At 32.5% G+C, this 25,744-nt stretch overlaps 6 protein-coding genes across 6 annotated transcripts; 2 read left to right on the forward strand and 4 right to left on the reverse strand.

The window, feature by feature from the left end:
- Nucleotides 1–916: 916 nt before the first annotated feature.
- PGO_040440 (hypothetical protein, conserved) lies at nt 917–2,908 on the reverse strand (the record flags this gene model as incomplete). The annotated part of the gene is made up of 1 exon (XM_028686232.1): nt 917–2,908. One exon carries the CDS (start codon nt 2,906–2,908, stop codon nt 917–919), a length of 1,992 nt encoding a protein of 663 aa, XP_028542033.1.
- A 2,908-nt stretch (nt 2,909–5,816) lies between these two features.
- Nucleotides 5,817–10,066, reverse strand: PGO_040450 (hypothetical protein, conserved; the record flags this gene model as incomplete). Its single annotated transcript, XM_028686233.1, has 2 exons — nt 5,817–9,557; nt 9,863–10,066. The coding sequence occupies 2 exons, from the start codon at nt 10,064–10,066 to the stop codon at nt 5,817–5,819; spliced, it is 3,945 nt and encodes a 1,314-aa protein (XP_028542034.1).
- A 1,662-nt stretch (nt 10,067–11,728) lies between these two features.
- On the reverse strand, nt 11,729–13,867 carry PGO_040460 (vacuolar protein sorting-associated protein 45; the record flags this gene model as incomplete). The annotated part of the gene is made up of 1 exon (XM_028686234.1): nt 11,729–13,867. One exon carries the CDS (start codon nt 13,865–13,867, stop codon nt 11,729–11,731), a length of 2,139 nt encoding a protein of 712 aa, XP_028542035.1.
- Nucleotides 13,868–15,046: 1,179 nt separating this feature from the next.
- On the reverse strand, nt 15,047–18,727 carry PGO_040470 (hypothetical protein, conserved; the record flags this gene model as incomplete). The annotated part of the gene is made up of 1 exon (XM_028686235.1): nt 15,047–18,727. One exon carries the CDS (start codon nt 18,725–18,727, stop codon nt 15,047–15,049), a length of 3,681 nt encoding a protein of 1,226 aa, XP_028542036.1.
- Nucleotides 18,728–19,720: 993 nt separating this feature from the next.
- On the forward strand, nt 19,721–20,669 carry PGO_040480 (hypothetical protein, conserved; the record flags this gene model as incomplete). Its single annotated transcript, XM_028686236.1, has 2 exons — nt 19,721–20,278; nt 20,604–20,669. 2 exons carry the CDS (start codon nt 19,721–19,723, stop codon nt 20,667–20,669), a joined length of 624 nt encoding a protein of 207 aa, XP_028542037.1.
- Nucleotides 20,670–21,819: 1,150 nt separating this feature from the next.
- PGO_040490 (hypothetical protein) lies at nt 21,820–25,431 on the forward strand (the record flags this gene model as incomplete). The annotated part of the gene is made up of 2 exons (XM_028686237.1): nt 21,820–25,143; nt 25,333–25,431. 2 exons carry the CDS (start codon nt 21,820–21,822, stop codon nt 25,429–25,431), a joined length of 3,423 nt encoding a protein of 1,140 aa, XP_028542038.1.
- Nucleotides 25,432–25,744: the final 313 nt, after the last annotated feature.

Here is a 25,744-nt window from a genome sequence, read left to right on the forward strand (position 1 = left end):
TTAAAGGAATGATATGTTGATAAAAGAAGTGATAAGTTAATAAGAGAAGTGATAAGTTGATAAAAGAAGTGATAAGTTGATAAAAGAAGTGATAAGTTGATAAAAGAAGTGATAAGTTAATAAGAGAAGTGATAAGTTGATATAACATATGAAAAGTTCATATAACATATGAAAAATTCATAAAACAAATAACCTCAAGAAACAAATAAGTTCACGAAACAAATAAGACGTTGATAAAACAAATGAGCAGTTCATATAACATTACGCAGCAAGGTTTAAAAAAAAAAAAAAAAAAAAAAAAAAAAAAAAAAAAAAACAAAAAAGTTTAAAAAAAAAAAAAAAAAAAAAAAAAAAAAAGGAAGAGAAAGGGAACAGTTATTTTTTTTTTTTTTGAGACGCAACAAAAAGTAAAGGAAAAATCGAAAACAGAAATATGGGGGTGGGATGGCGCCATTGAATGAGGAAAAAAACGCCAGCAAAAGGACACGAAAAAGGTCGGGAAATATGTCGAAAAAGCGTGAGAGAAGAAAAAAAAAAAAAAAAAAAAAAAAAAAAAAAAAATCAAGTGGGCGCTTCCATCAACACATATATACAAAAAAAAAAAAAAAAATAGTGATAATACTAATGGTAATTTTTTTAATTGTGATTGCAGTTGTGACTGTAATGATAATAGTTATGGGAACAGCAACACGTTCATGAAATAAAATGGACGAACGTGAGAAACGGAGGGGGCGGAGAACCTCCATTCGAAAGGTTAGCACACTGAATCGGGCTTGATAATACATTTGAGTCTGCCCAAATCATCACTTCACCACTACACCATTCCACCACTACACCATTACACCACTACACCACTACACCACTTCACCATTCCACCACTACACCACTACACCACTACACCACTGGGGATTGCGTTTTAAAAGGACAAGGGTGCGTCCTGCTGTGTGCTTCCCGATCGGTTGAGGTAGATCTGACGAGATAACCCATCCGTGTTATCATACGTGAGGCCAAATTTGGTACCTGTGAGGGGAGATGTTTCATCATATGATAAATCAAAAAAGGAAGAATTATTATTACTTACTACACTTGTGTTAATATTATTATTGCTGATAATACTTCCACAGTTAGTGGTGGTGGGTCTTGTTGTTGAAGTTTCTAAAGAACTGATTCTGTTTTCTTCATCCATGTTAAATTCATTAAAGAAGTTATTATTGTTTTTTGTTGATGCATGTCGATGATTCCTTTTCATACTTGCACCTTGAGTGGAAAAATCAATTTCTTCTCCCTCATCTTCATAATTTGTAATAATTTCCTTATTTGAATATAATAATATTAAAACTATCTGTAAAAGACTTAAAATAAAACCACACAAATTTGGAATTATAATAAATCCATCCTTTAACGTAAAACCATAGGTAAGCCATAAGAAAGAACAAGCTAAACTTCCTGTTGCAATTTCTAATGGAATTAATGAAGAATTTCTTTTTTTAATAACTATTTGTATGTAGGATAATGGAGCACCAAAGTTAACTATACTTGAGATAAAGGCCATAAATCCAATAAAAATTTCATACTGTTCATATGTCAGTATGTATAAAGACCCGTACATAAGAAAACATATAAATCCACAAATTTTATAATAAGAAAATAATTTCTGTTTTAACCACATATTCTTACAATACTTGTGATACATAAGGGAGTAAAATATGCCTAACATAAGGCCAACTAAATTTGGACATACAATTGCTGAATTGTTTAGTAGCATTCCGTATACAAACCAGAGAAAGGACGAAAATAATAGCACAACATATGGCAATCCGTCCATTTCTCCTGTTGTCTTTTTTTTTATAATTTTAAAGATCGATGGAAATAGCACTAACTGCATCAGTATCGACGATCCAATCGACAAAATCTTTAGGATGCTCATATCTGAGTTCTTCTCCTCATCACTGAGGCCACTTCCGCCACGTTCACTTCCGCCACGTTCACTGCTGCCACTTTCACTTCCGCCACTTTCACTTCCGCCACTTTCACTGCTGCCACTCCCAGTTGTTAGATAATTCTCCTTCTCTAAATCCTTTGCATCACTGCTGCTTCCACTTCCGTTTCTTAACCCACCCCCAATATTTTTACTTGCACTTTTATCTGTTGGCCCATTCTCATTCCCTTTTTTACTCTTTTCGATGTTACTTCCATCCTTCGATAGTTCCTCCTTTGGAATCATTTCTTTAACCATGGAATGTTCTTCCTCCTTGAACCCGCCTGCTCCGTTTGTGCTACGCTTGGAATCCTTTGCAGCATTAGTCGTGTTTTCTTCTTTTGGCACATTGCTATCATTTCTATCATTTCTATCATTTCTATCCTTGCTATCATTGCTATCCTTGCTATCCTTGCTATCCTTGCTATCCTTGCTATCCTTGCTATCATTGCTGTTCGCTGAGTTCTGTTCACTGTTTTGTAAAAAGGTCGTGTGTGGTGTCTGTAGTTTGTTGGATTCATTGGATGTAAAATTTGATTCCTTCTTTTGATTTGTCGAAGTTGTGATAGTGGGAATCGTGTTGGTAGTACCTGTTGGCGTCTTTCCCTTTGATGTTTCTTGTTCCTTGGAAAAAGTGTCATCTTTTAAATTTGCATTTGACTCTTGACCTTTCTTTTCAGCTGCATGGTTCATTGATGAGTTGTCCGAACTTGTCTCATTTACTGCGTTCCAGATATTGGCACTGTTGGCAGTACTGGTGGCACTGGAAGTACTAGCAGCATTGGGAGTGATTGGTTTTTCTGCACTTGAGATGTTAACTGAATTGGCTACAACCCCTTCATCACACTTGACCTTAACGTGATGCCATAAAAAAAAAAAAAGCACAAATAGTACAAGATATGGAAACCTTTTCATGCTACCAAATTTCATTTCATTTTATTTCATTTTTTTTTTTTTTTTTCTTTTTTTTTTTCTATGTTGTAGCTATTTCGAGTCCCCCCTTTCAGTCGTGTCAATTTTCAAAAATTATGCATTCAATATATGTAAAGCGGTAAAAATGTACTAAATTTGGAAAAAAAAAAAAAAAGGGAAAAATAAGTGGAGGGGTATATATATATATATATATATATATATATATATGTATGTACCCGAAGAAATGTGAAAAATTGTAATTTATATGGGACTATTCAAATACGTAAACTCTGCTACAGAAAAAAAGAAAAAAAAAAAAAAGTGAAAAATGTACTCGATCAAATTTGGATATTCAAAAAGGATATATGTGTTTTTATATGTATATATATATATATATATATTTATGCCCCCTCTTTTCCTTTTTCTCTTCTTACGAATTTTAAAAAAAAAAAAAAAAAATATAAATTAAAAAATCATTGAAATTTTAAAAAAAAAAAAAAAAAAAAAAAAAAAAAAAAAAAAAAAAAAAAAAAAAATTTTTTCCTTTCCTTACCTTATTTTTTTTTTTTTTTTTTTTTTTTTTCCCCTTGTTAATTTTTTTCCGTTTCGAAGGATGCCAAAAAAATAAGATGGTTTACTGAGAGGTAAAAATAGAAAAAAAGGGAAGAAAAGAAGAAATGAAGAAAAAGTGAGAAAACTAACGAGCTGTTTTTTCTATTTTTAGAAAAGTACTTAATTAAAATCTGAGCGTTAAATTCTTAGCATTTTTTTTGTTTATAAAATGTAAGTATAAAATTAGTAAGATTGGGGATATGGCTCGTTTAATCGTCCGCAGGCACACTCAGGACATGGCAGCTTACTGAAACAAGGGACGTATAAAATAGTACATATGTTAATATAAGTTATGTTAAACGTTTATTTGTGTTATATATTTTCTGTACACATACCATTTTTATACATGTATATGTATATATACATATATAAACATATATACATGTATACATATAACATGTTCGGAGAAGACAAAACTGTACATACTATGTTGTACCTTTTCCAACGTAATAACTACCATTAAGAGTGCCCAAGAAGTTGGGAAGGAAGGGGGGGAATTATTTTCCAGTATTACTTTGTTGAGGTGATTTTTAATTAATATTAAATGGCGTAACAAAACATTATGATTAAATGGCGTAACAAAACATTATGTATAAAAAAAAAAAAAAAAAAAAAAAAAGGTATGTCAAGTTTTTATTACTACTTTTTTTTCCTTCTTAATCTTAAAAATTTTGTTTGAAATTTTATGCCTTGCTTATTAACTCATCTTTTTCTGTTCGCTCTTTTCCGTTCGTTCTTTTTTTCTTTTTTTTTCTTTTTTTTTCCCTTAATGAACGACCACCACACCTCTCCCACTCGTCATCCAATCGGCCACCCCATCCGATGCACATTTCACACACTTGTATGTGTATCTATTGTACACATATATGATCTGCAGAAATTCATAAAGGAAATTTTTAATCTCGTGCATAATATGTTTTGGTAATTCTTTTATGGTGGACCAAACAAGAGAAAAGTAAGAACTTATTTCCTTTAAGCCCGAATCTCACCAATGTGGGCAACCGAAAAGGGGAGAAAATAAAGCAGAATAAAGCAGGACAAAACAGAATAAAGCAGGACAAAACAGAATAAAGCAGGACAAAACAGAATAAAGTAGGACAAAACAGAATAAAGTAGGACAAAACAGAATAAAGTAGGACAAAACAGAATAAAGTAGGACAAAACAGAATAAAGTAGGACAAAACAGAATAAAGTAGGACAAAACAGAATAAAGTAGGACAAAGCAGAATAAAGGAAAATAAAGAAATTCCTGCACCCCTTAAAACGGGCATCCCCGCTTTCATTTCACTCTTTTCAACGCCTTTTTTTTTTTTTTTTTATTATTACAAAAATAAAATAAACATCCACAAAGAGGGATACAAAAAATGTTGAAAGATAAAGGAATGGGAAAAGGAAAAAAAACTATTTTTGTTACACACAACCTAGAGTGAGACTCTCATTTTCGTTCTATATAAATACATAAAAAGGGAACCCTTTTATATAAAAAAAAAGTTTGTTTAAAATCAGTTTCATCTCAGAGGAGGTACAAAATATAGCCCACTTTTTAAGAACAACACGTGTTCAAAAAAATAGAATGAAACAAATACATGCATATAAAACTTCCTCCAAAAAAAAAAAAAAAAAAAAATTTGTACATGATCCTTATTAGGCATAATTTTGAATAAACGTGTGGAAATGAGGCTCATGTCATCTATAAGAATTTTCTCTTCATACGTCAACATTTTTTTTTCTTTTTTTTTTTTTTTTTTTTTTCTCATGTTCGTCTTTATCCCCTTACTTTTAAAATGTTTTGATATCTATATTTTTCCGATGTGTTAAAGATTTGATTTGCTTCCCCTTTTATAGTGGGTATATCTCCTTTGTGTATACTTACTGCATACATACATCATATTGTTCATACCTTTCACTTAAAAGGAATTTCCCTGCGTATCCACGATCAATGGGAATGCATCATCTGAATCCTCCAAGTTGTTCCTAAATTCATCAGTTTATTCATTTTACTGCAAAACAGCACGTACACCCCCACCCCCAATGTACTTTCCGAGATAATGTTTTACATAAAATTTTGGGATAGTTTCCCTCAAAAAAAATTTTTTTTTCTTCTCTACTTGTTTTTATCAATTATGACCCTATTATTCTTTTCCAATTTTTGTCCTCTTTTTCATCTTGAACGTGTCTATCATGTTTCTTCAGGAATGTATTTTCCACCTCATCGTGGCTTTCACTCATAGACACTCGTAGGTTAATTGACAGCTCCTGTTCTTGTCCCTGCCACTCTATCTGATGCTCCATCAACCTATCAGAAGAAGCATTTCTATTCGTGACAAAAATAGTTCCTCCCAAATTCCCTGTTGGCCCTTTTTTGCAAAATGGTACTCAACAATTTGTACTTTTTGTAGTCCTTTTTTTTTCCCTCCATAATGTCCGTTTGTTTTTCCTGCATTGAATCCTTATCTTCGTTCAACATTTGGGGATACTCTTTCTTTACCTTTTTTTTATCTTTTGATTTCAAAACCTTGCTGTGCTGGTGGATGTTCCAACTTTTTTTCCTATTAAAAGCGTCCATTGTGTGCGATTCTGTATTGGACTCGATCAGTATGGGAGACTTTGTGTTAGACTCGATCAGCATGGGAGACTTTGTGTTAGACTCGATCAGCATGGGAGACTTTGTGTTAGACTCGATCAGCATCGGAGACTTTGTGTTAGACTCTTTTATCTTATGAGCCAATTTACAAGAGACCTCTACCTTTGCTACTTCTTTCAATTCATCTTTTTTTTTTTTTTTTTTTTTTTTTTTTTTTCTTCCCTCTTTCGTCATAATTGATTCGTTCTGCTCAGACAAGTATGTACTGCTCACATATTTGTTACATTCGAGCTTCGCTTTCCCGCTTTTCACAAAATTGTCAACATACGTGTAATCATTTCTGCATGAAAGGCGAGAAACTTCTTCACTCGCTTCATTCTTTTCCTCTGACTTTAAATTCCCCAAGTTGATAGCTTTTCCAGATTGAATTTTTTTCTTATCTCCTTTTCGATAATTTCTGAGATCACGTTTCGAGGAACACGTATAAGGTCTAGTGCAAATTGAAGTGCAAATCGAACTGCAAATTGAAGTGCAAAACCATGTGCAAGACTTCCTAACAGGGTAGCTGTATGAATACACTACAAAGACAGATCGGTTAAGAAGACATACGAATTTATTTTTTAATAAATCAAGTTGTTCTTCATGATTGTAAAGAAATGGATAATGCCATATATTCTCTAACAAGACCTTTTTATAGATAGTGTTCATTTTGTATCTTCTATTTTTGGTACAGTTAAACGAGCACAAATGATAGATGTTGTAGAAATTATTGACACCACTTTTTTTCGTAATAACATCTCTCGTCGATACATAAAACAAATTATCATAATTTTTTATCAAATTTACATCCACAATGATATTCGCAAAATGAAGAGACCTTAAATATTTCAAATGGATCTTTTCGTTACCTCCTACTTGTATTCTAAATAAAAATAGGCATTTTTCACATGCACATAACAAAATATTCTTAGACTTATTTAAAATTAGACACACAATCTTATCTTCCTGATTCGATGGTTCATCTTCCCTCAAATTGTACCATTTTCTGATAGATGCATTATTGTTGTACACTTTTTTGTATAATAAACATATAACTTCATTATTATGTTCATATTTCCCTACTATCCCTTTTTGTTTATTTTCTCTTTCCTGGTATGAACCCATCCCATCTAACCGTTTTAAACCTATGTGCATAAAATCCTTCCTCTCAACCTTATTAATCACTTTTGCACTTTCGTTTGAAATGCTGAAAAAATACAAACAACCCTTCAACGTTCCACATATTAGTACATCACTAGAGTAAAATAAAAAAGAAGAAATGCGAATCTTACCTAGAGTCAATATCTTAACAGGAATATTATAATTAATTATGCTCAATTTGTATATACAGTTCTGCACAGTATAAATGATGTGATTCCTTTCAAGCAAAAAACAGTTAATCTTGTGCCTTCCTGTGTAAATATAACATATCTCATTGGAAAACAAATTGTAAAAAATCATATCATCATTTGAAGTTCCTAGTACGAGAGTGTAAATATCTAACAAGCAAGAAGCGCATACTGTTACATGTCTTTTCTCCACATCTGAACAGTTTTTATTTTTCTCCACATGTGCACAGTTTTTATTTTTCTCCACATCTGAACAGTTTTTATTTTTCTCCACATCTGAACAGTTTTTATTTTTGTCGACATAAGATGAAATTGATCCAGGAAAGAGTCTTCTCATTTGATCATTACAGAAACATGCCATGGTGGTATCGCTCCTCACTTTGTTCTCCCATTCAGACATAGACACTTTATTCTTCACAAAGAAGCTATTTTTACTTTCCGAATTTTGTCTAAAAGCATATAAGGAATCATTTTTTAAAAGGACAGACGACAAAGAAGTACCTCCTGCCTTAGTCGACACAGGACCTCGTCTCCCAAGATTCAGAATGTCTACCGCTTTATGTAGGACAAAATTGGGAACTTTGAGAAAATATAAAATTCCGGAACTGCTTAATATTAATATACTGCTTTGAAAAGAAAAAATAGAAACAATGCTATAAGTGCAGATTTTCTCCAAATGTATTACTTTGTGAGGTCTTAAAAGATCTATGATTATGATTATTCCTCTTTTAGATCCTACAAAGAAATATGTTTTTTTTCTCAAATATCTATTCTTCCTATTATTCCTTTTTGTAATCATGAAATTGTGATTTCCTTTTTGACCATTACTCTTGGTGATTTTATGGTGTCCTTTCTTCTTCCTTTTCTCCTGAACACGTTCATACATATTCAAAAATGTGTCTATATCATTTCTCTCTTCAGAACAGAAACAGTTGACAACTTCGATCACACTTATTTCATCGTTGAAGAAGTCTTTCAGTTGTCTAATTATGCATCTTTGCACATCATTCTGGACCTCGTCATGATTTAAATTGGTTTCACAGAGATTTTTGCTCCAATCAGTAATTGCATCTACTTTGGCTTTACCCCATGATGAGACCTCTACCAGTGATATATTGCTTCTTATTTTTTCTTCCCTTGCAAGATAATGCAAAAGTAAGCCATTCACAAATATGTCTATCGAAAGGAAGGAGAAAAAGGGAAGACCTTCCTTCACCCAAGAAAAAGTGCCATCATTTAAAAATTTTGAACTCGTTATCCTATTATTTCTCAACCTTTCGTAAAGGATATTATTTCTCAGCACATGTACAAACACATACTCTTGATTGTATATGCACACATTATAGTTAATTTCTACAAATATTTTAAAATTTTTCAATAATTCATTGAACCTTTTTTTCATTTTTCCAAATGGTCTTATAAATACAATATGATAACATAAAAGTGTCCCTTTTTTTAGTTCCTCTACCTTCACAAAGTTTTCAGTGTTTGCTGCATTTATTTTCCTGAAATAGATCTTCTCAGGAATGTTAGATTTTGTTTTTATGTCGAACATTCTGTGTGTTCTATTTGTTGCGCGCTTTTTTCTGAACAGACCGGTGGTACTATCACCCCATTTGGGCCATTTTACCATGATCCGCTTTTCAAGAATTGCAAGGCCATGGCCATTTTTTTCTGCATTGCATTTGCCACCTTCATTTTCTGCATTGCATTTTCCTCCTTCATTTTCTGCATTGCATTTTCCTGCTTCATTTTCTTTTTTTCTTGTATTTTCCCCCTTGGCTTGGTAAAAATCGCGCACAGATTTTATGACATAAGCTTTTTGCCCCTTCAAGGACACGCCCTTTTCATTGTAGCGTTCCACAAAAAAAACGAATAATATTAATTTGTCAGCATACTTACAAAGGACAAGTATTTGTACATCGTTTAAATAATCTATATCCAAAAAGTTTATTTTTTTTATTTTTATCATGGCTAATGTTTTAAAATTCTGCTTATCCCACAGATATATTTTTATATTACTTTTGGTCTCTTCTGCGCTGAGCACACTTCTCGTGTTTTCTCTACACTTGAGCAGGATCACCTAGGAAAAATTGGGAAAAAGAGGGAAGAGAGATGGGGATGTGTGGTGATCTGGTATGGCCTTCCGGTGAGGTTCAATTAGATAGACGTGTATTCGTTTCTCATATTTTTCCACGTAAACACATGTGTGCATAATGGAACTCCCCAATATAAAGAAGTTCCCAAGAGATATATGCAACGAAAAAGAGGAAAAAAAGTTTAACCAATTGTGGTGTGTCCACTTTGTTAAAAACACCAATTATATAATGCGCTAAATTAGGGCTCCAATTTTCCACGTCAAAAACGTTCACATATTTGCGCTACTACCTTATTAACATGTTCAGAAAAAATAGACTGTACTCTGTCAAACAGATCATACACCACTATCAAATTATGAACCGGATACATGACTTTTTTATTGGCAAATTTCTGAATATTATTTTTGCTTCCACAGTACCCGTGCACATATTCAGGTCTCAGTTCAATTTCCTTCTTCCCATCATGTGTTCCACGATTTACTTCAAACTCCATCTTCTACTTGTTGTGGTAAACTCTTTCGTTTTTCACTTGACGAATTGTTTGTTGCATTTTTTTTTTTTTTTTCATTTCATTTTTTCAGTGTTGTCGGTTAATTTAATTAGACAACCTCAACGTTGGTAGTATTGTGATGGCAAAGCTCCGGGGAGAAAAAAAAAAAAAAAAAAAAAAAAAAAAATGATAAACACATGCGCACATAAACAGGGACATAAATATGTGCGTATGTTTATGTTCCTATTTATGTATGTATTCCTCCTTACGGACTCGCCTTGCCTCCCATCGTTAGCATATGTCGTATATGACAACACTTAGTTATTTTCAAATCTATGTGAAAAATACCAAAGGGTGTGTGTGTGTGTGTGTGCCAAGAGCTGTTCTGTTACTTTCTTTTGTTTTGCGTTCCTGAGCGTTTTATAGTGTGTGATTATTACGGTTTTTTTTTTTTTTTTTTTTTTGTAACCTGTCAAATAATTTTTCGCATGTAACAAATTCTATAAGATTAGATTAGTCACCATTTTGTAACAAAATGTATGAAAACAATTTAGAATACATAAGTATACTCTTGCAGAGGTTTAAACAGTTTTTTTTTTTTTTTTTTTTTTTTTTTCTTTGGTCAGGTATTTCACCACATAGTTGTGCAGAAAAGTCCGAAATTTCCTGAACATATTCAGGCTTTTTTTTTTTTCTTCTTCCCTTTACATTTCAATATTATTTTATTTTAAGAAAAAGTCTACTACACATAATGGATAAACAGTTATGTGAGAAACTTCTTTTTTTTTTTTTTTTTGCTAAAAAATTAATCATAAATATCTCTCAATTTTGTATAACCAAAAAAAAAAAAAAAAAAAAAAAAAACTGTGGGGATGGGAGGGAGAAAAGTCGGAGTTATTTGTAAATTTGCACATGTTCTCATATGTCTTGCAAGACGGATGCATTTGTTTGGTTCTCACCTGGACTATATAGAAAGCACAACGATTTCTACAACATAGTGAAATTTTAATACTCACAATGTGATGTGATACGTAAACTTTTGGCAAGTGGTATACACATATGCATACATATACAGATGCATATACATAAGTATGTGTGGAACCCTTACAGGCCATGCCGATGAAGCAGTTATAATTCCTATTATATGTTTAAAAAAAAGTTTGCTGTACGGGGAAATGTTTTATAAAAAAAAAAAAAAAAAAAAAAAAAAAAAAAAAAAAAAAATTAAAATTTAAAAAAAAAGGGGAAATTTTTTAAAAAAAAAAAAAAAAAAAAAAAAAAAAAAAAAAAAAAAACTTCTCAATTTTGAAGTACATTTGTATGAATATTAACGAAAAAAAGGAAAAAAAAAAAAAGGTGGAATAGTAAGGTAAAGCAATGAAGGTTGTGAAAAGTAACATTAGGAACAAGTCAGCACATTGAGTCAACCAGGTGGATCACATCAATGGGAGATGTTTTTGTTTGTGTGTGAGGAGAGCACATTCGACAGGGTGGTATACAAAATGGGAGAAAAAAATACTCTTAACACAGAATCAACAAAATTATAGCAGGAAATATCTATCCCTCTTTCCCTAGGTTAAGTGCTTCTCCTCTCAATACAATCAAGTTAGGAAAAATAATCTATGCAATACTGGAAATCTAGTCAAATGCTGGCAGCCCATTTAATTATTCCTTAACCAGCTGCAGTGCATCAGCCAAGAAGGAATGCGAATTGTGCAATTGCGTGGACCCTAGGAGAAAGGTGATGTTATACCTTTTGCTCAAAGATTGCAAATCTCTATACTCTTCATATGTTGCCCCTCCTATGAAAAACACAATTATGGAATTAATTTTTTTATTCATATTTGGTTCGATGTTTAGCAAATTGGTTCTTGTATAAATGTGATGATTCAACTTGGATTTTATTAAATCTTCAATGATGTAATAAATATAAGATTTATGCAACGTGAAAACGTTTGATGTCCCTTTGATGGTTCTGGTTATAGTCGTTTTTGCAAAATTTAAAAAAGTTTGTTCCTTGAAAAGTTGATTATTTCTGGTTTGTTCATTTGAATACATTAGTAATGCATCTATTAGTAATATTTGATCTTTGTCTATATTTCTTTTTATCAACTCAGTTTTAATCATTTCGACATGTTCTTCATCTTCATATTTCAGGGAATATAATAAGGATAATCGTAAAACATCATAATTGGTATAGGAGTAATTTTTTATTGTTTCTATAACTTGTTTGAAATGTTCACTTTTTCTATGATAAATAGAAATAGATTGTTCTAACTCTGATATGTAAAATAGTTGTCTTTTTTCAACAATTTCTGAAAATTTATGTAAAATATTCACATGCTTTGTAACGTTCCCTGATAATTTCTTATAATTTGGATATATTTCTATAAATTTATGAATATCATCTATGGATTCTAAGTTACTTTTTCTTGATGTTTCTTCTTGGTATATATCTACATAAGTTTTAACAGCCTTTCCTAAATCTCCAAAATTATCGAATAAATGTTCATTATAAAAATCATCATAAATACATGACATAACTATTTGTTCTTCTTCAGAATTATTTTCTAAATTAATTTTATTATTATCAATTCCTATGAGTTCATGCAGCATAGCTTGATATGTCCATTGGGTTAGCAGAGGTGTAATGGGGTCTTCTCTCCTGTCTATAATGAACATATAACAACAGTTCCCCTCAAAGGATCCGTTCACATTTTGATTTCCAATTATATTATTAAATTGGTAATTGTTATTGTTTTCATTCTGTTGGTTCGATATGTTCCTTTGTCTATCCTCTTGCTCATTGTACTTTTCGTATGAATCTAGAACGGATGAAAACACAGTTTCATTTCTTAGCATTTTAATTTTTATCAAATCGATTATATGTTTACAAATGGTGGAATTCCTATTATATATAATATCTGGTACCTGCTTGACAGAACACAAGAGTGAAAATATTCCATCTACTATTCTTTGCACCACTTGATTTTCAAATAGTGCAAAATTGGACTGAATGCTAGTATCATCATCACCCATTGATTTGTCATTCTTGTATGGAAATGAGTTCGATAAAATCCCTTCTTCCTTCCTTTCACCTCCCTGGTCAAGCTGATCAAACTCTTCTATGGCTAGTTTCTCATACTTATGATTACCCATATGACCAATCGTATAATCATAATTTCCTAGGGTCCACTTTCCACTCTGATTATTCTTCAAAAGTGGATCCTTTTTCTTCCTTTGATCGATACGTGAAGGATAATGCTTATCATAATTTTTGTATAAAAAAGACGTATAATCTATGTTAAGAGAAAACAAATTATCATGTAATACATAGGCATCTATGTAATATTCCATGATATTCTTTATCACTTCAAATTCATCAGCCTTTGCTAGCTTTTCTACATACTTATCATTCAATACATTAGTAAAAAATATGTAGTATTCTAAAAACATTGGTCTCCTTAATTCTTTCATTAATTTTAATATATTTGTATGAGTTGGTCTCAATAGGAATATAGCCTTGAGATGTTTTAAATTTTTTATTTTATAATTTTTAAAATCAAACTTATCATTTTCCTTGTTACTATTTAAGTCTTCAAAAATGTTGTTATCGTTAAAATTTAAGGTCAAAAATATTTCTTTTTCTAAAATGTAGGAATGAGAGAAAATCAGCGAAATTATCGTCTTCGTCTCATCGTCCAAGATTAGTACTTTGTATCCCTTCACTCGGTGTATTATCAAGTTTAAATATTCCTCATAAATCTGAACAAGGCTTTTAAAAACATATGGATTGTTCTCCATTCTTCTTTCTTTTTTTTGCCAAGTTTAAAGCAGAGAAACAGAGAGAGGGAGAAAAGGCGATCCCCGTGAAATGAACGTGGTGATTTGGGTTTAATCAAACACACGTGTGTTTCTACTGTATTTGTCACACCTTCGAGTAGAATACTAACATTCCTTTAGCTAAATAAAAAGAGGACATGTAAGGAAATACTGAGGGTGAATGTGTGTGTATGTGTTCGTCATTCTATGCTGAAGATATATAGTCTGCTATGACCTCACTTTTTTAATGAGCACTAATATGGGGACAGTATTTGCTACATCCTTTTATATTGCTCGCCCTCACTTTGTTTATTTTGGTTCTGACATTGTTTTTTTTTTTTTTTTCATCATTTTTGTTCTTTCTCAAAGTGATACCTCATCGGTTATGCAAAAAAAAAAAATAAATAATTAAATAAAAATAAAAAATAAAAAATAAACAATAAAAAGTAAACAATAAAAATAAAAAATAAAAAATTATTTTAGGTATGTTAAATTTTTACCCCACAGGTGATTTTTTTTTTTTTTTTTTTTTTTTTTTTTTTTTTTTTATTCCTATTTCAACACTTCACTACATCGTCCCTTTAACCAAATTGATGTTCCCTCAGCTTTCTTAGCAACATTACATCCATATCTCTGGAACGTGATGAGGCAAAGGATACAGCACCATTTTACCCCTCTTCCCCTCTTCTTTACTTTATGCACATTTTTTGAAGTAGGTAGAGAGGCGTATGATGAAGCCCCAAATATAATAAGCATAAAATTGTGGCTCGTGGTTTGATAGTATATTTGAGTTGCTGCTAACGGAGCCATATGTGTCTATATTCTAGTGGCATAATATCATGGCATATCAACCTCGTAACATCTGAATGCTGAACCTTTTTCCCCCACCCTCTTAACGTTGAGGGCTTTCCAGAGGGCAGAGAATGAAGACCACATTTCCCCTCCTTTTTTTTTTCTCATCACCATTGAAATTACTCAAGAGAGGAGAAGAGACCCGTGGGGCGAGAACATAGTGGAAAATGAGTTGCATAAGTTGAGCAAAAAAAGGGAAATAAAAAAGGAGAAAAATAAGCACGGGATGCAGCAAAGGGCAAAATAAAGTAGGCTAAACATGGCGAGAAAAGTATGATAGAAAAACGTGGAGAGAATCGGCCTCTCTTCTTATGTCGAATGGACGTTGAACTGTCTGGGCTGCAGAACCATGTCGATCACGTAGGGTGTGTAACACAAACCGTACTCATAAACTATGTTTATCTCTTGCGGTAGTAGGTGACGGAGAATAGTCATAACATTTCTTTGAATGTCCGAATTGGTTGCACTTAATTGGTGAATTTGTTCATAATTCTGACTTAGAAAAAAATGAAGAAGGCGTAAATATGCCATACTGACATTATTTAATAATTTTTCATTTTTATCCCCATGTTGAATATCCAAAAAGTAATGATAGAGGATGTGCAAACTAATGAGGAGCATGGAATAATGGTTATAGGTTAAAATAATTTTTTTTTCTTCTTCTTTTTCTTTTTCTTTTCCCATGTCTTTCTCCTTTTTACATGCTCTAAAAACCCAATTAATCACTTCAAACGCGTAGGCTAAAATAGTGTAAAAATTATCAAAAAGATATAGCTGACCGATGGATGTTAATATTAATAAAAATTGAACTGAATATGACAATTGTTGTGCAATGTTTCCTTTCAACTTTGTAAATACATGACTAAAACAAGTGTGCAATACTTTTCTGTCATATATACCTGCTTTGTTCATGTAAGATAGTATACTTAGCATGTTCATGCAATTTAAGTGTTTCCTATTTAATCTCTCATATATTTTATAAAATAGATTTATGTCGTATATATTTAATCGGCCATAGCTAACGTATATACTGCACAACAATCTCGTGTCGAAGCAATTCTCATATCTTATTATTTTATCCTTTATCATTTTAATCAGTTTTATTTTCACATCATAACATTGTATGTCATCTGTTATGCTCATGTAGTTTAACAACGATCCAAGACAAATTAAATTAAAATTTTCACTTTCATTATTCCTTTTGTGTTCATTTCTTAATCCTAATTTAGTACAAGCTTGAACTTTCTTCGCTAAATTCATTTCTCTATCACCACTTTCCTCCTTTTTTCTATACTCTGTAGATATTATTTTTATGATCATTTCGATTAATTCTTTATTTAAACATTTATAATACATCAAACCATTTGCAATTTTTGTTATGTTCACTGGCGATATATCCTTCACCTTTTTTTTCTCTTCCACGCTTCTCCTTATGCTCCTTAGGAAGCCCTTCCACACGTACGCCGTCACCAATGCCCTTTTTTGTTTCTCCACACTGGGAGAAAAATTCACATCTTGGTTGTTTCCCTCACCTGGGATGTTTCCCTCACCTGGGTTGTTTCCCTCACCTGGGTTGTTTCCCTCACCTGGGTTGATTCCCTCACCTGGGTTGATTCCCTCACCTGGGTTGCTTCTCCCATTTGGGTTCTTTCTCCCATCTGCGTTGCTTCTCCCATCTTGGCTGCTTCCCCTGAGGGCGTTCTCGTCCAGCTTGACGTGAGCCACGTAATTAGAAACGTAAAAACTAAGGAAATATGCATCATATGAAAAATCCAACTTGGTGAAAATATTCAAAATGTTACTCAGAACAGTCAAATCGACATTCCTACATTTGCTTATGAGAAATGTTAAAAAGTATAATATCTTCATGTCTGCAATTCTGTGTTCATAAAATACATTTAACAAATGGCTCAACCGTTTCAGCAAAATATACATGCTTCCTTCTTTGTTTTCACCACTGCAGATTGTCAGATGGGAATTCGCAATGTGATTCTTCTTGGAGTGGGTTCCCACAGACGGTTCTCCATTGGACGGTTCTTCATTGGATGGCCCTCCATTTGACGGCCCTCCCGCCACTGATAGAACATTAAAAATGGCTTCTTCAACAGATTCAGATATATCTAACAAAGCTGACAAAATAATTTTCCTCACGCGATCACCCTTATGAATCTCTTTTCTACCTTCACACATGGAGGACACCATTTTTTTATGAAAAAAGGTTAAGGCATAAACGAACTTGATGAATTCTTCAAGACAGAAGATGGGAGGTTTCCTCCTCTTAGGTTCATTAGTAGTTGAAATGATAAAATTTATAGATATCGTCTTGGAATTGCTTACACTGTTAATACTTCGATGAAGTTGTATTTTTTTCATCTCTTCATAAGAATCTGTTTCTTCCATTTTCCTATGCCCATTTGAGAATTTTTGGAGAAGGAAATTTTTAAATTCGTAACACTTCAGAATATGTAATCCACGTAACTCAATGTTGAAACATTGTTCATATAGATTCATAGTGTGATAAAAAATTTCCATGAAATCGACATGCCATTTTTTGTTATACAAAGTCGTTAAGCTGTAAAGTAGGGATGTGCAACTCTTCCAAAAAAATTTATCCTTATATTCCTTATCTTTTTTAATTTCATTTAATGAATATGTAATGATGTTGTTTATCAAATTTTTGTATTCCTCTGACATGTCCAGATATGATCTTTCCCCACGTTTAACTCTATGAATACTTTTATTTAAAATCACAACTTCGTACAGTAACTTAGTCAAGTCAACAAAATGAATCGTACCCGATTCTAATTCATACTTTTGGTATCTCTCCCTATACCATCTCTTTCTTCTACTCACATTTCTCACAACATCATTACTCATATCTTCTTTTTTTTTTTCTTCTCCTTGAATCTTACCAGACACCTTAGCGAATCCAACTGGCACTCTTTCTACTATGAAATTGTTTTTGAGATGTAGTTGAAAAGAAAACTTCTTAATTAGTTCATTAACCATATTCTGATCCAGAAAAATTGGATCTATAACACTCAATCGAAGTATAGCAATAACAATTTCGTACATTTCTTTCACATTTAATGTCGACAAGTTTTTGCAAATTGCATATGCTAAATTCTTCAATATGTCTTTGCACAAACGGGGTGCATCATCGAAATGTTTTATCATGCACTGTTGTAGTTTCATGTCTATATTGCTGTTCAAACCCAAGTCAGTGTTTTTGTTCAATCCCATGTGCTTGTTCATGTGCATGCTTCTCTGCATGTTCATAAAGTAAGATGTACATATACGAAAAACTCCTAACAATTCGCTAGTCGTAGCTTTTCTCCAATTTATGTTTCCTCCCTGATACAGCCCCCTTTTATTATCTATGCTGTTATTCTTGTGTAGATACATGATTAAAATTAATGCATATAGATCCTTATAATTTTTTAGCTTTTCATATAATTCGAGAATTTTCTTAAGACTAATTTTGCTAAGCAGTGTACATATATGATTGAGTTTCTCTTCTATATATTTTTCTTCCACCTTGCTGGTCAAAACCATCTTATTTTCACTCTCTACTGTGTCCCATTTTCGTAATATTCTGCCTGAACACTTGTTCAGGCGATTTTGGTTCCCATCTGGAAAAAAAATAATACCCCCTGTGCCCGAATTCACACCATTGGAAAAAGAAAAATTTTCCTTATTTGTTACTACTTCTTTGCAAAGTGGAATGTCTGATGGAAGAAGCTGAACGGTTGGGCAATGAGTTACATTCAACAAGGAATATAATTCTCTTCTTAGTCTAATCAAATTTCTCAAACATTTTTTTTCTGTACTCGTACAAGCATAGTTATAACGACTGTCTTCCTTTACATCCTTCCCAACGAATGTGTGGCTAGCCAATCTTTGTGCTCTGGCGAATAAGTAATACTCTTTTTTCTTTTCTTTTTTAATCCTAATTACTCTTTTGGAGAAAACATGTTTGTACAAAATCATGTTACCTGTTCGGGCTAAAAGGATGCTACATAATTATATGTGTCATTTTGATTCATGTGGTTTAAGTTGCATATTCTACTGACTTGAATGATTCTTACACTCCACCGATTTGCATTCACCTGATTTTATTTTATATTTTATTTATTTATTTATATATTACTTTTTTTTTTTTTTTTTTTTTTTCATTCCTTCTCTCTTCTTCACAGCGTCACGATCGAATAGTGTGTACATAAGCATATCTCGGGAGTTCACTAAAATCCGACCTCTCGTTAAATCAGTTTTTCCATCATTGTAGTTGCTTATTCTATTACCTACAACATCCCACAAGAGAGAGAAAAAAAAAAAAAAATATCATATGCATGTACATAAGCGAGCACCAATATGTACACTCCCTTTCCAGCCACAGGATGGTGCTAAAAAAAAAAAAAAAAAAAAAAAAATCCTCACTTTTTCTTTTTCAAAATTTGCAACATTGAACATGTTACATGTTATGGTATTAATTGTACATCTTTAACATAACTCTGCAAGATTAATATAACTTTTTATACCTTCGCCCCTTTTTTTATAGGGGCTAATAATCTTTTTATTTAACTTAACGAGAAAATGATAACCTTATAGCTATACAAAGATGTATTATTTGTTTTCCTCATTTTAACATGTAGGAACTGTTTTTTTTTTTTTTTTTTTTTTTTTTTTTTCAATCCTCATTCGTTCTCTTTCAAAATAGTATATACATAACAAGTGAACCAATTTGAAATTCCTCTACTTGATGCTATGATATTATGCATGGAGAAAAAAAAAAAAAAAAAAAAAAAAAAAAGCTGTCGAAACTTTATCAAGCAAGAATTAGCATTTTGTCTGAACGTTCAGGTAAATTGTGAAAATTGTGCTGAACAACTATCCAATAAGCTCCAATTACAAGAACTGGTGACTAAGAAAAGTGTGATCAAAATAAAGTGGTGGAAAAGACCAATCCATGTATCATCCAAAAGGATGGCGAAGAACTCAATAAGAAATAGAGAAAAAAAAAAAAAAAACGTGACACTTGAAACAGTACAAAGGGAATACAAGACAGTACTTCAAAAAAAAAGCACAGACATTTATATAACATCAGAAAAACCTCTGAAAATTTACTACGACAGAATACTTAAAATACTGAATAATGGAAAAAAACAAGTTGAACATGTCATTGAAGGAGAAAACAAAATTGCAAATATTTTCGAAGGACCATCAAAGGAAGAAGAAGAAGTTCATGTTCATGCTGTTGGCAGAAACATACTTAGGGCATCTTACTTGCTACAGGATGTAGTTAATTATTATTGTGAATTTTTAAAAAACATACCACACACATCCAAACAGAACAGAAATAAAAATGATATGGATGTTTTCTCTTTTATTGATATTACAGTTGAAAGTAACACTTTATTGATGAATGACACAGTAATAACAAATACCTATACAGTGAAAGACGAGTTCCTGCAAGATGAATATGATTCCATTATAGCCCTCGCGAAGGAACCCTACGATTTCAAGAACCATGAGTACATGGAGGTAAGTTCCCATTCCTGCCTGTAGTACCCCTTCTTGTATGCAACCACACCGTCAACCGTTATCTAATGCCATCCAGCTTTTTTGCAAACTTACACAAACATACACAAACTCATACAGACTGACACAAACTCATACAGACTGACACAAACTGTCATCAATTAAGACCTCCACTTCTCTCATTTCGAAGAATGCAAAATGATTTGGCTCAGTTGCATTTCCATGTGCTTCCACCAACATGAACTGCTTAAACCACATGTGCATAGAAGCATGCTCATACCGATTAACATTTATACGTCCACTTCACTTTTCCTACTCACCCCCTCAGAGGAGCAAGGAGAGAAGAATCACTGGTATCGTCATCTCAATAAAGAAGAAGCCTTTCAACATGTAGATATGGATGAAGCATTTGTGCATGTTCTCTCACATACCTCCTCCCGCGCTTCCTTTTTTTCAGAACTATTTCTTTAAATTCTGAATTTTAAATATTTTTATGTGTACATGTATATGTATATATATATATATATATATATATATATGTATATATATGCCACTAATGAGGGATGAAAAAAAAAAAAAAAAAAGTTGCTGCTGTGGACACCCCCCGGAATGGTGGACGAGAACTCCCCAATCTAAAAACAAAAAAAAAAAAAACGTTCATTCTGTTCATACGTAAAAATGATAAACTGCTAGCCAACCCTCCTTTTTTTCGTACTTATTTTTTTAATTTTTTTCGTTTCTCTTTTGCATTTATGCCCAAGGGGTTACTAGGGAACGGGGAAAAAACACACACTCCCACCCCCTTAAACGACAAATATGAACATAATATAATGGATTAAATCCATCGCTTCAAATAAACAAAACAACGTTGTTTATGCAGTTTTAATAGGACCATGCCGCTTATATATATATATATATGTATATAACATAAGAAAAAAAATAGGTATTTTTTTTTTTTTATAAAATCGGTTCGTGGAATTTTTACTCAGAATTTGAATTCCAAAAAATAAAAAAAAAAAGAGGGGTAATATGGGGGTGGGGAAGAAATCATTTTCTTCTTCACCCATCGCTTTCTCATTTTACAATTGCTGTTTTTATTTTATATAAAAGATAAAAGTTTAAAAGTCATATGTGTATGTATATATATATTTTTTCTTTTTTTAAAGGGGGGGCGGTGCGAGAGAAACGAATATAGAAGGAATAGGAACGGGGAATAAATCCATAAATCTGAACACCACAGAAAATTTATCTACAGGTATGGGTAACACAACACGCTCTCTGTGTATATGTACCTGCATCTGTATCTGCACCTGGACCCGCACCTTCATGTGTATGTGAAAGTATAAATGGACGAAGGTGATAAAAAAAAAATAATGCATAAATGAATGTCCGCTTACATTTATTGATCTTCCAAAAATAAAGCTACACGATAAGTACACCGTGTGCAAAGCAAGCAAAATAAAGTAAAATAAAAATAATCATAATATGTACTCTACATTCTCTTGGCATAATGAGACAACCATCTATTTTCTCGAAATGAAGCAATGAATTTTCAGAAAGAAATATGTAAATGGATTGAACGGAAAAGAAAATTAGAAAAGGGAAAAAATAAAAGTAGTTATATATTACTACGATTTAAGGAGACATTTAAGAAATCCATTTTTGAAAAAGAACTGTTCAGAAATGTCTGTTTTGATGAAGAGAATAGACTGTTCTCTAAGGGGAAAAATCGGAGCAGCATTGAGGATGTTGAAAAAAATATATATTTGAATCATAATCATACAGATAAAAAACACAAAAAAGATACACAATTAAGCAAGTATGAACAGAAGATTCAATTACTCAAGATTACCATTAAAAATTTCAATAATATACATCACTTATTGGGGAATAATGACCCTTACTATGGTAAATTGGCACATATATTCGCGCGAGAGTTACAGAATGAAAGAACACTACACGCTGAATACAAGGAAGAAAAAAATGGAGGAATCAACAGTTATGATAATGTGGAAGGGTCGTTTAAGCAGCATATCCGATTTAGTATTTGGCCAAGCATTGTAGACCTCATGCAATTGTTCAATTTCTACACAGATATTGAAGTATACAGATTTCATTTTTTAATATTAATTTTAAAATGGATACCAAATATTGGAAACATCACAAGTGTTAACCATGATGCATCAGTTAAGTTTATAAAATCATGTCTTAAACTGAGGAAGGAAATACATAAAAATTTGAGTGTGCAAAAGGAGATATGCTTTTCGAGGAAGGGCAGAATGGTTATTCATCACACCAATTGGGCTTACTCCAATTGGGGTTCCTCCAACTGCATCCATCGCCACGGACAACATTTACATAACGAGAAGTATAGTGGAAAACGCTTAAGAGAAAAAAGAAAAAATGAATATTCTCAAATGTTTCATTGCAAAAAGAGAAAACTCCATTTTGAACAGACCTATGCAAAATATAAGAAGCGAATGTATAAATTGGAAATGGAATATTGTAATAAATTGATAGAAAAATGTATTTATCACATCATAAGCACAAAAGGATACTTGGACGAATCCAACATCTTGAAATATGTGAAGGTTCTAAATGCAGGGCGATTTTATTTATGTAGTAGAACTGGTGAGGCCAAAATAGAATCGATGGGATATGAAACTAATTTATTTTATACTAAAATTACGGATTATGTCAATTCAAATTGTCAACAAATTCCTCCAGATGAACTTCTAACCACAATCAGCTACCTCACTAAAGTGCAAACTCAGGATAAACGCCTCAAAAATGGAAGAAGCAGAGAGGTGAGAAGTGAAATTGAAGAGAACAAACTCACGAAAGCACTTACACAGGTAAATCAAAACATTTGTATCTCCATTAAGAACAAATCAGGAGATTACACCGTTAGTGAAGTATGCAAAGTAGTACACCTCTGTTCTAAGAATAAACATTATGATGAGAATCTATTCACGTATGCAACCGAATACTTAATTGATAATTTAGATGCACTTGATTCTAAAAAAGTTGTCAAAGTTGCCATAAATTTGTACGAAAAGTTTGGATATAAAAGGATTGAACTTTTATTGGAAATAATGAACACTTATATGCCACCTGTCGAAAGGAAGAAGACACTTGTAAGGAGAGATCAAAATGGTGGAAGAAAATCGAGGACAAAAATTTCGAAATGCTTAACGGGGGCCACTAAGAGTAGTCAAACTGGTTTGTCTGCTGGTTTGTCTGCTGGTTTGTCTGTTGGTTTGTGTGCTCATTTGCAGCCTAATTGGAGATATGGTGAAACCCGCTCGGACAGAGGTGAGGATAAAAAAAGTGCGACCCCCACGAGGGAAAAAAAACTTTACAGAACTTTTGAAGACGTAAAAATCAAGGAACTGTTACGATTTCTTAAAATACTGATAGACAATAACATACATATGGATGAAACATGGACAGAATACTTCCTCTCTCTAATAAAAAAAAAATTTTCATTTATTGGTAAAGCGGATTGGCCCATATTTTGTCACGTTTTACTTCACACCCAGTCGAGGGAAATTTTCTCCAGCTTTTTCCACCCATGCAGTAGATATTACATATATGACAAAATGCCAATTCATGAGTTAACAGGATCAATTCATGAGTTAACAGAATCAAATCACTTAAGTGTTCTGATTCAAGTGATGCTGCTCCTAAGTCTGCACATATACACATACAACTGCAAGAATTTTTTTACCTTTTTTTTTAACACTCTGCGTGAGTTTTATGATCGAAATTGTGTACATTCATATGGTGCATACAGAAAAGGTGAGGATGCAGATGATAATGATTATGAAGAGGAGCAGCAGAAGGGGAAAGAAGAGGGTTGCATATTTTTCTTACCACGCAGGTGTGACGACAACCATTATGAAAATGTAAGAAGTGTGCCAAATGTTTATATACACAATTTAAACATGTATGAAAGAGGGAAAAATAATAAATATGAGAAAAAAAAGAAAAAAAAAAAAATTCAAGAATTTCAAAATAAAATTATGAAAATGGAAATTCCTTCCTGTGACCAAATGAAAGAAGACATAATTCCACATATGAAATTAAACGCACAGGATTATCAAATAGGTGTCGTTTTCGATTCCACGCATTATTTGAAATGTCCAGAAGGGGTGGCAAACACCACATCTGTCCTCCGTACTAGTAACATGTCAGATGAATCACCTCCTGCTAGTCAACAGAACTTGTTGCAACACAATTACCCTCTTTCTCTATCCCAGACATGTGACACAGTGAGGGAAGAGGAAGAAGTTAGCCATTATGAAGGGGCAGAAGTTGTCCATAATGAAATGCATGAACAGGCTTGCGATTCTTTCCTAAACAGAAGAACCCCATATGAGAGAATTCACCCCTCTAACACGTGTTCAGATGTGAATGCAAGAGAAAACCCCCCAAGGAAATTTTGCATAAACGAGAAAAACATATCAAATAGAGTAGGAAAAATAAACCATTCATGTAGTTATAAACCAATCTCTCACATGCCAAAAAAGGGAACCTATACTAAGCAGAAGAGAATCAATCGTAAAATTCACTATTTTGAAAATCTCAACAATGCACGTAATGTCCTTATGGCAATACAAAATGTTGTTCTTTATCTTGTAGAGAATAACTCTAACTGTTTTCACAAAAATTGCTTACAATGTTTCAACATGGCACCTCAAATGAGAAATCTAACAATTAAAAACCTCTCCTTGATTCACAGCACGTACATGTTATGTTGCTCATACATTGATTTCTCCACAAAACAGCAAAAAATTATGAACAATGAAAAGGTCACCTCATCTTCCAAACTTCACAAACAAGTCCTCTCCATCTTGACATATGTGGTAAGTTTCAAAAAAAAAAAAAAAAAAAAAAAAGGGGGAAAAAAGAAAGAATGGATAAGTGAAAAAAAAAAAAAAAAAAAAAAAAAAGATATTAACAATGAAGATGATGACGGGAAAAGATGTCAAGCACTACCTTCCTCATGCATGTGCTTCTCTCAAAACACCTTTCTCACACATTATTCTTTTCAGGACCCGAAGAGCGAAATTGTAAGCGAGTTTGTTCATCACCCATTTCAAGTAGACATATGCATGAGGAGAAAATCTTCTCATTATGAAGTTACTTCATAAAAAGGTATGAAGTGTGTATTTTCCTCTTCACAATTGTTCATACATATATCCAAAATGTGTCTAATGGGACTAGGGTTGCTAAAATGACCATGCAGTTGTAAAAAAAAAAAAAAAAAAATGGCCTCGCATATTTACTACCTAGTTGATCATTTATAACACAACTAAGTTTTCTTAGTTTTCAAATTTTTCCTTTCATGTATCAGTGAATTGTAATTTTTTTTAGGGACATAATTGCATTTGCCGTTTGGTCATATCGGTGCTGCGTATGTGTATGTTATTTAGTGCTACTTTTTTTTTTTTTCACACCATCCCA

This window comes from Plasmodium gonderi (genome assembly GCF_002157705.1).
Source record: "Plasmodium gonderi DNA, contig: Chr04, whole genome shotgun sequence".
Lineage (NCBI taxonomy): Eukaryota > Apicomplexa > Aconoidasida > Haemosporida > Plasmodiidae > Plasmodium > Plasmodium gonderi.